Genomic DNA, 14,819 nt, shown 5'->3' on the forward strand with positions numbered 1-14,819 from the left:
CTCTGCTTTCTCAAAGCATTTTGTAAACGGGGCCACTAGATTACAGCAGGATGGATGACAGAGAGTGAATTGCAATTTGCGCATACACATCTCTGATCGCCAAGTTCTTGAGCACATCGATAGTTCCTGCTTTCTTCAGCCTCCTCTTGGACAGCCAAGAGCTCTGAGAGCAAAATCGAATCAAAGAGAGTTGCGCAGCATTCTGGATATCATAATCATCGTCACTGCACCCCCGTTTAGGGTCAGGAAAGACAGGCAGATTGAGACGCCAGGGTAGACACTTACCTAGCCAAATTCACCATCCTCTCATGGATCTTCGCTTCAATGAACTTGTCCGCAAACCCATATGTAAGGTCAAGCACACCATGACACGTGTACAGAATGACTTGACGATCCGGATAGGACAGCTGTGAGAGTAATCGGGGAAGTAAATTATTTTTCAGGCATAGCCGCATTGTTGCTTTCACGTATTCGTTTGGTTCTTCGTGGGGTGTGCCACCGTAGAGAATGATGTTCACCAAGCAAAACGTAGCCGCAATACAAAGTTTCGGACGTTCGTGGCTGCAAGAATAACATAAGCCGGTAAAGTGTCCATTAGTAAGATTGTTACGCACTTGAGCAATGTCATAACACGTGTATGAAAACCAGCCTTCTTTATATCTACATGAAACCCATCAAAGAGATGGGGAAGTTCGACACAGACATCTTGGACGCAGTCTAGATCGCTCGAGACGAGCAGGGCGTAAAGAGAGGGCAATGCGCCGGCAACAATGCATTCAGCCCGATAATTTCCATTGTTGGCAGATATTTTGCCAATAGTTTGTATAGCCGCCGCCCGCACTTCAGAGTCGCTATGTCTGCAAAACGATTCTCCATGAATGAGTGCAAGCAAATTTGCGGACGGAAGCGTACGATAAGCGGGATGACCTTTGCTCTTAGTAGCGCGTCCCCACTGGAGGGGAAAAAACCCAAGTTGCCTACCACATAACAAGCTGTTGCCAGGTTTTGTTTGTCGTGAGATCGCTGCAGAATCGCGGAGAATGGAAGGAGCGCGCCCCCTGCGATGCAATTCCTTGCATGATTCTCGGTAAACACCCCCTTCTGATAGCGATCTCTCGTAAACCACCCATAAGACGGGACGTGGGTGTAAAGCCCAAGCACAGAGGCTGCACTATTGGAGACTTTCAGGTCTGAGCTCCTGGTGATACCGCAAATGAATAAGTCGCAAATTCGAAAATGAGAACAGCATGCATACATCAGCAAGCGAATCAACTGTTCCAATACTTCCGTGAGCAGGTGCATCGTTGGCGTCTCTCGGAGGTCTCTAATCAAGCCTTCGCATGCCTGGAGCTGCACCCTGACATCCGGAGATGATGCTAATTCCACCCAAGTCGGTAGCTTCTGCGTCCCTGTGGCTTCATCACGAGCTTCTGCTGGCTGTGTAGGGCTTAGCGGAACAGATTCCGCTGGAGGCAGCGGCGAAAGCGATTTAGCAGGGCGAGAGCTTTCTGAAAGTAATGTTGCTGTCATATCTACGAGTTGTACGGCGCTAGGTCGCTGACGTGGGTTGGGGTCCCAAGCTCGGGTCAGAATGACCCAGACTCGATCGTCTATGCTGTAAGGTGGAATTGCATCTTCGTCATGCTGGCGTGGCCGTTCGTCCTCCTTGACTACGAGCGTGTAGAGCATGCTATCGTCGATGTCACCAAATGGGATTGCCTCCGTGTATATCTGTGGATCGGGCAACGGTTTCGTTGACGTGGAAAATCAGCCCAAAGAAGAGCAAATACTTGCCTCATATACAGTCAGGGCAAAAGCGTAGACGTCTGTCTCTGTGGTGAGCTTGCCGGAACGAAGGCGTTCGGGGGCCATCCATCTGAGGCTCCCTGCAGTGTGCACCCGCGAGCTCCGAGTGCTGATATCACGATTAACTCTCGAAAGCCCAAAATCTGCAAGAATAGCGTCTCCACTAGCGTTGACCAGAACATTCACGGCTTTGAGATCACCGTGAAGAATGGGGGGTCTTCTTGAGTGGAGGTAAGCCAAGCCCAAAGTAATCTGATGGATCTGGAAACACGGGAGAGTCGTGAACAAGGATTGGCGGTACATGAATAAGGATTGACAAACAAGTAACCCGCGGTCAGCGCTTGGGTTTTTCTTGATATAATCGAGACAGTTACCATTGATCATGAGGGGCATGACCAAGAATGGCGTTGCCTCGTATATTGCTGCACCAAGGAACTCTGTCAGCCGGGTAAGCGAAAGAGCCCACTTGTGAAATTCTTAGACTACATACGAAGGACATGCGGATGAAGGAGTTTGCTCCAAATATCGACTTCCTGTTTCAAAAGCTGCACATCGAGAATTTAATTTCAGTCCCTCTGCGCAGTCGCAAGGAAAAACACACCTCCGGGGAGGTTTGGCTATCGAGCTCCTTAATTGCGACCTTCGTTCCATGCCACTTTGCAGGGTAAACCTTGCCGAAACCACCAGCTCCGATCTTCTTTCGCTCAATGTCCACCTCCCATGATGTGACAAGCCAGGTTGGTAGGTCATTGACATCCTGTGCAGACGTGGAATATCGCTGAATAACGCGTACGGCTTGTTGCATAAACATGCGTTCTGTGTTGTTCGAGATGCGGGTCACAGCCTGAAAAGATTCAGAAACTAAGTGAGGGTTCTTGACTATATAAACCGCCGAGGCGTTTACCTGCTGCAAAGCAATCATCATGGTGAGAAGCGTGTCCTGTTTGGTGTCTGAGATATTCAGCAAGTCCAACATAGCGACCTGGTCATAATTCATTTTCTGAAGTAGAAGCTCGAGAGAAGCATAATCCGCTCGCTTTGTCGATTCTGACTGTGCAAGCCATACTTGGAGATTGATCTGGCTCGAAATCTGCACGGCGGTGTCAATGCTAGCAAGCCAAATAATGGGTGGGTCTGAAGCGCACATTGAATGCATCGCACGCATGATATATCCGCTCGTGGTAGGCTGTGATAGCTGCAGAAACCTCATCCTTGCGAAAGAGCGCCTTGAGGAAGTGCATTTGCTGTAACCCTGAGACAAACGACGAAATCTCGTCCAGCAGCCTTTGGAGGAAAAACCAATTGGCGCCGGGGAGATGAAGAGGATATGGTTAGGATGCGTACGTCTGCAATCGCTTCAAGCTCGCGCCTTGCTCAGGAGTGAGAGATGCGCGTAGGTTGCCTTGAAGAGTGGTGAGGAGCTCTGCGATGGCGCTGGCTAATTGAATGAGCTGCGCCTTGTTGGATTGTACCTAGATAAGCTTTAGCTGCAAATAGTAGTTGAGAGCTTTGGTTGCCTTACCTGCACCACTGATGACCAAATCCATTGGAAAGTATCAAACGCAACTTTGAGGCCGGGAAGTGGAACACATCCGACAGCAGTGGAGACAATGGATGGGATATCCATGATGGCTACAACGGACAGGGCGCATTCCTTCAAGTCGCGCTCATGCTCAGCTGACCCATATCTCCCCAGATTGACAACAAACAAAGTAATGCAGCTTGTCCGTTTTCTTTATCTGTAACCCGATTTGAAATGCATCTATTTTAATCTGGGCGTCAATAAGTACTTCAATTTAATCCATGGAACATATACGGGAAGTCACCCACAGATATCTGTGTAGCACATTTACTGACGGTGCGTACGTGTAGAGTGATCACGAGATTTGTGAAGGCGGGCAACGCGGGAGGTTGGGGGGTGACGGGTATGTCGAGTGAGGGCATTCCATCATGAATCACTCCGAATCCTCAGGTCATGGCAACACCAAGCTGAATGTGGGTATTCTGGGGAGTGTGACCTAACGTTTGTTCCCTGCCAGTGCCTTGGATTTCCGAAAATTATTCATGTTGCCAGAGGGCGCTTGACCTTGAAACTGTGATTGATGGGACGTTGAACCGCCAGGTCATGGAGCCCGCGTTCTTCTGAAAGCCACGAATCAATACCACGAACGTTGACCAACGATCTTGAATATCTGCCTTTGCCACTCACTTTCGACTAGGAATATATTTATCTGATCTGGTGTTCTGCAGCATTGAGCTTGAGGCCTCAAGGGCCCAGGACGGCGTCATCCTAGGATATACAGCAGTAATTTCGGCGAAACCGTCAGCTGTTGCCAGAGACGAATCAATGCGTTGTCGAGTAGCTGTTTTTATAGAAGTCATAAATTTTCTTTCGAAGAGATTGAAAAGTGCACAAGGGTCCCAGGACTTGTATGAATAGTTCCCCTAAGTATATTTGATTCAACGAATTGATAGTGAGGGGCCACTGGTCATGACTCACTGCACGCTCCTGTGGGCGACCATGAAAGCGATGAAGAATAATTGGTGCCCCGAAGAAAGTTGAAACCGTGACATCCATTGGATGAGCCTTGAGGTATTTGATATTCAAGCTCAAGTCGCGTTCGGATTGATCTTCGCAAGCCTGTTTGTAAAGTGTGGTCAGCAGACTACCTACCCCGACTGGGATGATGCTAACCAGAAACTCCCTTTCCGCCAGGAACCCCGGATTTCCTTTGCAAGCCCTATGGTGAGACCTCTCAATGACGTAGACTCCAATCTCTCACTCACCAGCCATGCCACGCCCATTTTCCGTAGCATCGCACTACCACGCCCATCGAAACAGCCCATCTCCAAGCCTCCAATTCCCCCAACTCGACCCCAGAGACGAAACCCAGCCCTTGAACTCCAGCTTCTACGGCAGCACATCGTGCACCCCACGTTCAAGCCCAAGTCCCACACAGACCCAGCAGCAGCATTGCGACCCATACACCCAAGAAAAACACGCAGGCGCAGAGCCAGGCGTGAACCCCCTGCACAGCGCCTCCATCGCCGAATACAGCCACTTTGTCCAGGCTTGCGTGATTGATGTCGTGGATTATGACGCGCAGGACGCCATTTTCAAGAGGATGCACAATGAGGAGTTTATTGGCCTCATGCGGGAACAGCATCCTGCTCCTTCTTCGAAAGCCCCCCCTCGACGTGTACGTTGGATAAATATTGGAGGGATCGATTGGGGTGTGTTGAGTACCCTCGCACTAAGATATAGTCAGTTTCAAATTCTCGCATCTGCTCTTCGATTACTGACTATTATCATTATTGAACAGATTTGCACGCTCTGTCTCTAGAAGACATACTTCACGAACGAGGACACACGCACTCAAAGGCAGATTATTACCCGGGCCACGTCTTCCTCCGCATTCTCTGTCACTCCCTCCAACGCGGCGAGCCTGCTCCCTGCGAAAAAGACCACCATGGTTGTCTGGTACACAACTTGAACTACCCTCCTTCGCCTCTCCCAAAATCTGAACTCGACTTGGAACTTGGCGGTGATTTCCCAAGAGGGAGGGGCGTTGTAACTTCAAGTCCGGAAATGCTACCACCCGTCGCTCAGGGAGTCCCGACTGACAAGTTGCCCGACGGCTTTAAGAGGAGGGGCAGAGTCGTCAGTGCAAGTCCGGAAATGATCGACCCCGCAGAAGGTGCAAGAAAGAAAGGAAAAGCGCGCATGCATCTCAGTAGTGCGAGGCATGCTCTCCGAAGACGATTAACGGGTATGAGTGGGTTCATGAGTCCTGTTGGTTCCTTTCTCCTCGTTTAAATGTGATCAATATCCACTCAACTTCTTTTCCTGGTGTGTTACTTAGGCGGGGAATAAGAAGGTTATACAGATTAAAGCGCTTACAAAGGGAGAAGGCGTGAATGTCAAGCATGAGCCTTTGTTCATCTTTCTTTTGAGGGATGGTGCGTTTCTTTCTTTCTGCACTGGGGTTCTCATTCAACTTTTCTCAAAGGTACGGTAATTTCGATACACCCATCAACATTGGACTATACCTCTCCCATCGCCGAACGACTCACCCAACCCGATTCGGTTCTGCGAACATCTGAAGATGCCTCGCTTTTGGTTCAGAGTCTTCTTGACCTAGGTTTTTCGTCTAACAACGTTTCTTCATCAATTCCCCAAGTCTCATTGTCTTTTTAGTTGTGGACCACATTCTGGAGGTGATGGACGAATACCAACTCAAGATCCACAACCTCGAACACTCGATACTGCTCAACCCAGGCATGGACAGCGTGCGCAGCCGTACGTCTTTCCTCTCTTTCCTCTCCTTCCCTTTTCTCTAAAGCTTCACTCCAGTACACATCCTTTCAGGCGACATGATCCTGCACAAACGCACCCTAGACCCAATCAAAACCATGATCTACGGTTTGAGGAGGTACGATCTAGACAGGAGCGCAGCTATCGCTTCTGAGATGGCTTTGGTTTTGGACGATGAGGAAAAGTGTGGTGGTGACTCTGACCGGGATCGTGAATCGGAGTGGGACGATATTGGCGCCGGATTGAATTTGAAGAAGGGCAAGCAGCACAGGAGGGTGCCGGTGGAGGGTTTCTTTAGTTATAAGTCAAAGGTGTATTTGGTTGGTGGTTTTTTCTTTTTCCCCTTTCTTTCTTCCTGTTGGTGAAGAGACTCCTGATGTTGATCATGATAGGCGGACGTGTACGACCATATGGACTTTGCGTTGACGAGTCTTGACATGTTCTCTGGAATTTCGGAGAATTTGATTAATTATGCTTTTAATGTGAGTCGTCCTTTACTTTTTTATACTCTGCCCCATCTTAAATTTGTTAGATGGCGTCGTATGAGATGAACAAAGTCATGTGAGTTTTGTCGTTGTACACACTGGGTTGTACTCATACTCATTCACGTTAGGAACCGACTAACGCTCGCAACGATAATCTTCCTGCCACTCACCCTCTTAACGGGATACTTTGTGCGTTTCTTCCATCTCCCTCCCAACCCTCTTCGAACCGACTTGAACTGATCTAGGGAATGAACTTCGAACCATTCTGGAGCGTGAACGAAAACTCGGACGCCTTGTTCGTCTCCTTCCCTGTCTTTTTGTCCTTCTCTTCTCATCTCCAATCCGCCGTTTCAGCTTCTGGAAGATCGCAGTGCCCATTATGGCTGCCCTCGTCCCGATATTCATGTTTGAAGATATCAAAAAGGCGTTTCATTACCTACAGAGAAGGAGGAACGTGCAAAAGGTTGTTAGTGATTTGTTGTTGTAAAATCCTTGTGTATCCCCACTGTGTAAGTAATAGAAGATGTATCGTTAGATAGCTTTTCTTGTATTTGTGACAAACTTCGTTGTCTTCGAGTAGATTGTGACGAGCAGCAGCACAATTCACACATGAAAAGAAACAGAAACACAATGCAATCGATTCGTAGCAAGTAAATAGAACAAGACGTACAAAAGGATCAAGAAATCGAGTGAGAATACGCGCCAGCAGCGTATGATAAGAAACAGGAACACGATGCAATGGATGCTGAGCAAACAAGACATGCAAAAAATCAAGAAATCAACTGCGCCAGGCGCCTCCTTTCCACTGGCAACGTCAAACAGAATGTTTCACTGACTTTCTCCTAACAAAAGACCACAATTTCTTCCCCGTCGCTTGACCTTGCCCTTGCGAAGAAGGGTCAGCGTTATCCCCGCCCACCATTCCAAGCAGTTCCTGCGTCATCCTCTCAACCTCCCGCCCATCAAAAACCGCATCTCGTCCCATCACAACCCTATACGCCCTCGCGACGCTCCCCATATCCTTCATCGGGATCCCCGTCACTGCAGTCCAACACCGCAAATCCTTCACATCAGAGATGTAAGGACAATGCGCCTGCGCAGCGGCGATGGACAAGCCGACCCACAACTTGTGTGGGTCGATCACACATGCGACATGTTTGTTTCGCTTCGTGTCGGCGAGGAACGATTTACGAAGGTTGCGCACGAGGATGAGCGTGCATGGGACGATGGAGAAGGGGAAGTGGGTGTGGGAGATGAGGTGAGAGATGTATTGATCGAGGGGGAGACTGAGAGGGTTTTGGTTAGGAGAAGAAGAGGAAAGAGAAGAGGAGGGAGGAGAAGGGAGTACGGGCCCTAAGGAGGCGTAGAGGTACTGGGCACAGAGACGTCCTGACGTCTCTGATGTGAGGAGGGGGGAAGGAGGAGTACAATCCATGGATTCAATGGAAGGAGAAAGGGAAGCAGATGAGGAGCGAGTGGAGAAACGGAAGTTGTTAGAAAAAGGAGAAGGATGAGGGACCGATCTGCGTCCTTTGCTTTTGGACGAAGGGGTGGGTGGATCCCTGCGTTCAATGGAAGGAGAAGGGGCAGCAGGCGAACGAGTAGAAGAACAAACATTGTTATTGGCATGGGGAGAAGGACAAGGAACGCTCCTTCGTGCACTGTTTTCAAACGAAAGAGGTGGATTCCTGGATTCAATAGAATGAGAAGGAGAAGGAGGAGAAGGATGAATGGATGAAGGCGAAGGAGAAATGGGTGAAGAAGGAGAAGGAGGAGCGGATGAAGAACGAGTTCGACTCGAACGGAGATTATTAGCGTAAGGAGAAGGATAAGAGCCTCTACGGCTTCTTCCTTGGTTTTCGGGCAAAGAAGTGGGTGGGTGGTCCACTTTAGGGTCCCAACGGATGGATCGAGCCCTCGGCCGCGAAGGGGAAGAGATAGAAGAGGTTTGGAGAGCGAGACTCACTTCAAGTGAACGCTGCTCGGTGGTAGCGGTGACAGTAGCACTGACGAGAGACATGATTTAATGCCTAGGTGAAATGATAAGTCATCGAAATGCAGAGGAAGGACGTATGCGTACGATGATAGGGTGGTATTCGGGCTTGATAGGTGCAAGTGGATTATAGAGTGCAGTGGTTTGATAAAAAAAAAGTGATTGTGATGATGTGGTTTGGTAGATGCAGTTATATTCGTTACGAAGAGAAATGGGGGGGTGTTTATGCACATTAGTGAATAGGGGAGAGCGTGGGTTAGACATTTGGTAGGAAAGGGGGAGAGCTGAAGGCTAGTTTGGAGTGACCACGCGGGCTGCCTTGCCTTCAAGAAACTCGCTTCCGACGAAGTTGTCACCTTCCAAGCTGGCGGTAACAGCCTCGTAAACTAGGGCGAGAAGTTTCACCCATTGGTAACCCCAAATATTTCTGGCATTGGTTCCAAGGCCATCAAGCACTTTGTAAAAAACAGTCAGCGAACATTGTAGTAAGAATAATCGAAGCACCGACTGGAGATGAGCTGTGGCGCTATCGCTGTCTCCGGAAGCCCCCTCTTCCCCACCAGCCTAGCAAACCATAGCCAATACCTCAGCTGCTGAAACATCAGCTTTAACGGCTGCTGACGCGGGCCCGGGGTATTTTCAGAATGTGGAAGTAAACTTTCATAATCCCTGACACGCGATTTCCATACTCTGCTGGTGATTCCAAGTCATCAATGTTCTCGCTTTTCCTATATCCTTGAACCTGTTTTCCCATGGCTTCCCATTGATGTCTACGACGGGAACGACGGCGGGTATAGGCCAGCTTCCTACGCGTTGTGCGAGCTTGGCGAAAAATACCTCGGGGAAGTGGTCCAGAGTATCGAGGAGGTTGAATGCCACTTGTGCAAGGGGAATTGCACTCTGTTTTTGGGCAGTGACTTCCGTCTTGGCTTGTGAAAAGAATGGCTTTGGCGAGAGAGGAGAGGAGGGTAGCGTATAAGTACTGCTGGATGGTGGGCTTGACCATTGGAGGGCCGAATAATTTTGACGAGTTGGTTAGACTGCGAAGACCAGATATGTGTAAGAAAGATGTCACTTTGGTCAGAACCGGTCAACTTACAATGCGGGTGATGGCCCCCTCATCGTTTGTTAGCTGTACGATTTTGTATGTGGATTGCTCTTCACAAACTTCATTGCTTTTCCTTTGAGATGCCATGTTGATGTCAGGAAGAGTAGACTGCAAATGCAAACTGACGCACAAGATTGTCTCGGGCCTTGTTCAATCATGCTTGGCCGTTGTCATCCCCATTGCGTTTCGCTGTTCTTCTTCAGCCTTGAGCCTCTCCGTTTTCTCTTTTTCCTCTGTTATTCGGACACGTTTCTCTTTTTCCTCCTTTTGCTTTTGCTCATCCACTAGCCTCTGCGCCTCTTCTGCCTCCTTTCTCTTCCGTTCCTCTTTCTTCATTTCTTCCTTTAAGCGCCTCTTCAGCCCCGCCGCTTTCGCTAAACGCTCCTCTTCTTCACTGGCTTTCTTCTCCTTCTCCAACCACGCCTTCACTTTGTCCTCTTCCATCTTAATGACGGATTCGACCCGCTGCCATAGTAGTCTCTCTCAACTTAGTCTCAGCAGCCTGTTGCTGAAGTTTGAGCGCATTGAGTTTTCCTTGCACCTCTGCTAATTGCTGCGCATGGTGGGCGGTGATTCGCTTGGCTTCAGCCGCGCGTATTCGATCCTGTCCGTCGTGGATCCGTGTTTGTGACATTGCTTGCTCCTTTCGTGCAGTACGCTGAAGTAAGAGTCGCGTTGGATTAGACGCAATGTCACCTTGAATGTACTACACGCACCAAAACGTCTTGACGCGTCTGCTTCTCCCATTTTCAGAAGGGTCACAATGACGTGTACGTAGTGGTATAGCAGCTGTGGGATCTCGGATAACGTGCTTTGGTCGTCTTATAGGCCAGTCAGAAAACGTTCCATTTTGACAAGTGCAAGAGCCTCACAACGCCAGGGGTGGATCTTCATTGGAGGAATACGCTGAACTGGATGACGAGGTATCCTCTGTGGAATCTGTTTCCAATTCTGACTCCGAGTAAGAATCATATTCGTCAGAATCGTCTTGTAGACCGAATGTGCAAGAATTTCGTCGTCTTCTGTAGCATATTCATCAATTATCTTCAAAATTTCGCGAAAAACCACTCACCCCACACTGGCGATGGCGAAAGAGACCTCGGAGCGTTGAATCACATCCTCAAAAGTCGGAGACTCTGTTAAATTAGCACTTTACGAACGTAGCGTTATTTGAGGCGTAAATCCGTTCGCTGAAGCAAAAGGTGTTGTGGAATGTGAACAAAACCGAGGGGGGGATCAGAACGACTTGAACTTGAGCTTGAGCGCTCACCAGCTTGATTCCACCCCTACCATCCTCAGAGAAACATGTCCTAGAGGGTTTTTCCGTCGCCGTCTCTTTCATCAGTGGACATCGGGGGTGCTGGCAAACAACTTTACCCTGGTCGAAGGCCCAGGGTGATCCAAGCAAATGCGCCGCTTATTATGTATTGAAATCCGGAGTAGGGCTCTCTGAATAAAAACAAGCCCAAGCGCACCATCGCTTGATCCCCACCCACAATGTCCACCGTATACCAAGCCACCGCCTCTGCACCCGTCAACATCGCCGTCATCAAGTGAGTCGAAGTCGGGTCCATGCGTATTTTGATATTTATAATAATAGATACTGGGGCAAGCGCGACACAAAGCTGATCTTGCCCACCAACTCGTCCCTCTCCGTCACCCTCGACCAGGATCACCTCCGATCTACGACTACTTCCCGTGCTGACCCCTCTTTCGTCAAGGATACGTTATGGCTCAATGGCAAGGAAGACGAGATTAAACCAGGGGGCCGTCTGGCGACTTGTATCTCCGAGCTGAAGCGTCTCCGTCAGGCAACGGTCGAAAATGAGGACCCAAGCGCGCCAAAGGTAATGCTCTTCCATCCATCTGTTTATGTCTCTAAAATACTCTCAGCTGTCGACATACAAAGTCCACATCGCATCATACAACAACTTCCCCACCGCCGCAGGACTCGCATCCTCCGCATCAGGCTTCGCAGCCCTCGTCGCCTCCCTCGCCCAACTCTACGCGCTCCCCGTCTCCCCCTCCACCCTCTCCATCATCGCACGCCAAGGCTCCGGCTCCGCCTGCCGCTCCCTCTACGGCGGCTTCGTCGCATGGCAAGAAGGCGTCCTTCCGGACGGATCAGACTCCCTCGCCGTCCAAGTAGCACCCCAATCCCACTGGCCAGAGATCCACGCCCTCATCTGCGTCGTATCGGACGACAAAAAGGGCACTTCGTCAACGAGCGGTATGCAGCTGACGGTGGAGACGTCTACCCTCCTCCAACACCGCATCAAGGCCGTCGTCCCACAGCGAATGAAAGACATCTCAAAGGCGATTTTGGAGAAGGACTTTGATACGTTTGCGAGGATCACGATGGCGGATTCGAATCAGTTCCACGCCGTCGCGCTAGACACGGAGCCACCCATCTTCTATATGAACGACGTATCGCGCGCCATCATCGCCGTCATCGTCGAGTACAACCGTCTTTCACTGGCTAATGGCCAAGGGTACAAGGCGGCGTATACGTACGATGCAGGCCCCAACGCGGTCATTTATGCGGAGGAGAAGAATATTAAGGAGATCATCCAGCTTATCGTTTCGTTTTTCCCACAGAGAGAGGGCACGTTCAAGGATAACTTGGGTGTGTTCGCGCAGGGTGCTGAGGTGAATGCTCAGGCGGCGGTCCCAGCAGGTTTCAATGTGGGTGTGGCGTTGAAGAGGGAGGTGGGGGCCGTTAAGGGGTTGATTCATACGAGGGTGGGTGATGGGCCTCGCGCTTTGGGAGAAGAAGAAGCGCTGCTTGGTCCGGAGGGTACGCCGAAGACTTTGGCGTGATCATTGGAAGATAGAAAAATTCTTGTATCGGGCTTTGGAATATATCCGTATCAGAAAAATGCTCTGCCTCTGCGTTGAAAAGTGGAGTTGGTTGTTTAATCCGCCCAGTGAATCCAGCCCACTCGTCCAGGATTCAAAGACCACCAGACAAGTGGATTCAAATTCAGACATCGAATCACTCAAATAGACATCAGTCGACTCGCTTATTGTATACGTCCTCCGTCTACGACGTCGATGGAGGGCATTTTTTAAAGCAAAAAAGCAGCATAATGGTATAGTATATTAAGAGAGCTTAGCAATACGTCTCAGCCCACATTTCTCAAATCAAAAATTGAACTTGGCCCACCTGAACAGCCTTTTTACTTATCGTCTTCTTCTGCACAAAGTGATACCCCTTCTGTATGTCAGACCACATCAGGCTTGTTTTGGCGCTTTCGTTATGGCCATTGCCACGCGACTCGTCTGGAGTATCCTCCTCCTCCTTTATCGGTTCAGGGGAGGATGAACGGTCTGCACGACTCGGGAAACCTCTGTTTCTTCTCATCCCCATTGAGTTCATGGCAAAGTACTCGTAAGAAAGATGCTGGCGGTAATAGTCCGCTTTGCCTTATTTCGAATGCGGCCATCGAAGACATCCGATGAAGATCTATAAGTTGGTTAGGCGAGTCTTGGCGGAGGCAAAAAGTATAATCCACCATATGTGATTGTGACGGCTTTGATGATGTCCCAGCTGATGATATACAACGCACGGCTCCCTCTGACTCGCATTTTCATCATCCATAATATCCACGAACTCCCCCATTGAACATCTTCTGAAAGTTACTGCGAGGAGTAATCCGACGCCTCAATCACACATTCCTTATGGATATTCCCATATAACGCAAATGCAGTAGGCCGTCGACTCCATAGTAGGCCATTTCTCCTCTTTTGGTCCTCCATTATCCACCTAGCTTCTACCATCCCCGGGGTCGGGTACTCAAGCATGCCCTACGGCGGTCTTCTCTACGGCGCCAGTACACCATCACGCCAAGCTCAACGAACTCCGCAGAAACTTTCCCTCCTCGAACGCATAAGCTGACATCGCATCAGCAACAACCTATAGACGGACAAGAACATTCCAACAGAGGGAATGGGCTCAAGTTGGACTAGCGCGTGTGGGGTGGGGTTAGATTCCGGGTGAACATAGGGACATTGTGTCATGGAGATGCATTGTTCCTCTGATCGGAATGCGAGGAGAATGAATTGTCTTCTCCACCATGGTGGGGAAACTTCCCCGGAAGACGACGACGCGAGGGGCAAACATGCTCTCACGTCATGGATAGGCTTGAAGCACGACCTCGGTGTTGATGAAAGTCGACGGGAGGAAAACACAAGAGAGCAAGCGGGGTTACAGCTGCATTTGGCCCGAGATTCACCCTCGTTAAAAATTCATCTAAGAGCGATGTCCACGATATCCACTCGTGGACATCTATAATCCCACTGCATCTCGGTTCGCCCTCCACCATGCCTCGGAACGAAGAAGCCGTGCGTCCGTGTCGTCTCAGGAAAGACCCTCCCAACGATTGAGATCAGTCGGGAGGACGGTGAAATAGGCCGAAAACATACTCGGCTTCTGCACTTGATGGAGGCGGTGGGAGACTGCGAGGCGTAAACACATTTTCGCTGCAGAGGACGATGGGTGTGAGGGGTTGTGGAGAGGATGGTTTTCTTTGATCATTGATTAGAGGGAAGGAGGTAGGCGAACGCAAATGTGCAAGAACGCCTTGGACTTGGCACAGTAGCATATGTGTAGAGTCATCTGCGTCAAGAGTCGTTAGCTACCCCCCTTATAGAAAAGAATGGGAACTCACTCATTCTTTGTCAGGCGAACCAAGGGGCCCACCATGCAACTCGAGACTTGACGTGACTGCTGCTTAAAAGATTGTCAGCCGAGGCTCCATACAAAGCCAGCATGCAAAAAGGTCGAGCCCACTCACCGAAAAGGGTGCACCCGTGAACCGCCATCTCTGGACACCGACGAACAAGGACAGTTGGAAAAGCCGAGGCACGTGCTCAAGGTATATAAGAATAGACCAAAACACGTGCTCACCTCGTGGCATGAATGGGGGTCTCCTGGCTTCCAGGCGCTCTTCTTTCCTTCCCTCCCTCATCCTGAACCTCTCCACCTTCGGTATCTCAACATGAGCGGAGCGAACGTTCTTGCGGGTGCTCACCACTTTGTTGCTAGCAACAACACCTTCAATACCGCTAACACTGTGAGTGGAGTGGTTATTATGTGAATGTTCCAGTGAA

General features: G+C 49.8%; 7 protein-coding genes across 7 annotated transcripts; 2 read left to right on the top strand and 5 right to left on the bottom strand.

Annotated features, from left to right (window-relative positions):
• Positions 1-40: 40 nt before the first annotated feature.
• Positions 41-3,433, bottom strand: LACBIDRAFT_301518 (uncharacterized protein; the record flags this gene model as incomplete). The annotated part of the gene is made up of 12 exons (XM_001874149.1): positions 41-224; positions 286-561; positions 615-927; positions 978-1,198; positions 1,256-1,731; positions 1,795-2,243; positions 2,297-2,351; positions 2,408-2,650; positions 2,711-2,896; positions 2,952-3,090; positions 3,151-3,278; positions 3,329-3,433. 12 exons carry the CDS (start codon positions 3,431-3,433, stop codon positions 41-43), a joined length of 2,775 nt encoding a protein of 924 aa, XP_001874184.1.
• A 1,165-nt stretch (positions 3,434-4,598) lies between these two features.
• Positions 4,599-7,093, top strand: LACBIDRAFT_301519 (putative magnesium transporter, CorA-like protein; the record flags this gene model as incomplete). The annotated part of the gene is made up of 11 exons (XM_001873515.1): positions 4,599-5,070; positions 5,130-5,599; positions 5,670-5,766; positions 5,817-5,948; positions 6,005-6,106; positions 6,161-6,441; positions 6,514-6,603; positions 6,654-6,682; positions 6,735-6,795; positions 6,852-6,901; positions 6,961-7,093. The coding sequence occupies 11 exons, from the start codon at positions 4,599-4,601 to the stop codon at positions 7,091-7,093; spliced, it is 1,917 nt and encodes a 638-aa protein (XP_001873550.1).
• Positions 7,043-8,626, bottom strand: LACBIDRAFT_321090 (uncharacterized protein; the record flags this gene model as incomplete). The annotated part of the gene is made up of 3 exons (XM_001874150.1): positions 7,043-7,111; positions 7,277-7,351; positions 7,526-8,626. 3 exons carry the CDS (start codon positions 8,624-8,626, stop codon positions 7,043-7,045), a joined length of 1,245 nt encoding a protein of 414 aa, XP_001874185.1.
• A 1,231-nt stretch (positions 8,627-9,857) lies between these two features.
• On the bottom strand, positions 9,858-10,341 carry LACBIDRAFT_321091 (uncharacterized protein; the record flags this gene model as incomplete). The annotated part of the gene is made up of 2 exons (XM_001874151.1): positions 9,858-10,172; positions 10,249-10,341. 2 exons carry the CDS (start codon positions 10,339-10,341, stop codon positions 9,858-9,860), a joined length of 408 nt encoding a protein of 135 aa, XP_001874186.1.
• An 863-nt stretch (positions 10,342-11,204) lies between these two features.
• Positions 11,205-12,527, top strand: LACBIDRAFT_228351 (uncharacterized protein; the record flags this gene model as incomplete). Its single annotated transcript, XM_001873516.1, has 4 exons — positions 11,205-11,260; positions 11,308-11,554; positions 11,601-12,392; positions 12,432-12,527. The coding sequence occupies 4 exons, from the start codon at positions 11,205-11,207 to the stop codon at positions 12,525-12,527; spliced, it is 1,191 nt and encodes a 396-aa protein (XP_001873551.1).
• A 259-nt stretch (positions 12,528-12,786) lies between these two features.
• On the bottom strand, positions 12,787-13,585 carry LACBIDRAFT_301524 (uncharacterized protein). The gene is made up of 3 exons (XM_001874152.1): positions 13,223-13,585; positions 12,874-13,173; positions 12,787-12,818 (listed from the first exon to the last, which is right to left on the bottom strand). Exons 2-3 carry the CDS (start codon positions 13,075-13,077, stop codon positions 12,810-12,812), a joined length of 213 nt encoding a protein of 70 aa, XP_001874187.1. The 5' UTR covers positions 13,078-13,173; positions 13,223-13,585; the 3' UTR covers positions 12,787-12,809.
• Positions 13,586-13,663: 78 nt separating this feature from the next.
• Positions 13,664-14,244, bottom strand: LACBIDRAFT_301526 (uncharacterized protein; the record flags this gene model as incomplete). Its single annotated transcript, XM_001874153.1, has 2 exons — positions 13,664-14,079; positions 14,133-14,244. 2 exons carry the CDS (start codon positions 14,242-14,244, stop codon positions 13,835-13,837), a joined length of 357 nt encoding a protein of 118 aa, XP_001874188.1. The 3' UTR covers positions 13,664-13,834.
• Between the last annotated feature and the right edge of the window lie 575 nt (positions 14,245-14,819).

The sequence above is a fragment of the Laccaria bicolor genome, genomic scaffold (assembly GCF_000143565.1).
Source record: "Laccaria bicolor S238N-H82 LACBIscaffold_1 genomic scaffold, whole genome shotgun sequence".
NCBI lineage: Eukaryota > Fungi > Basidiomycota > Agaricomycetes > Agaricales > Hydnangiaceae > Laccaria > Laccaria bicolor.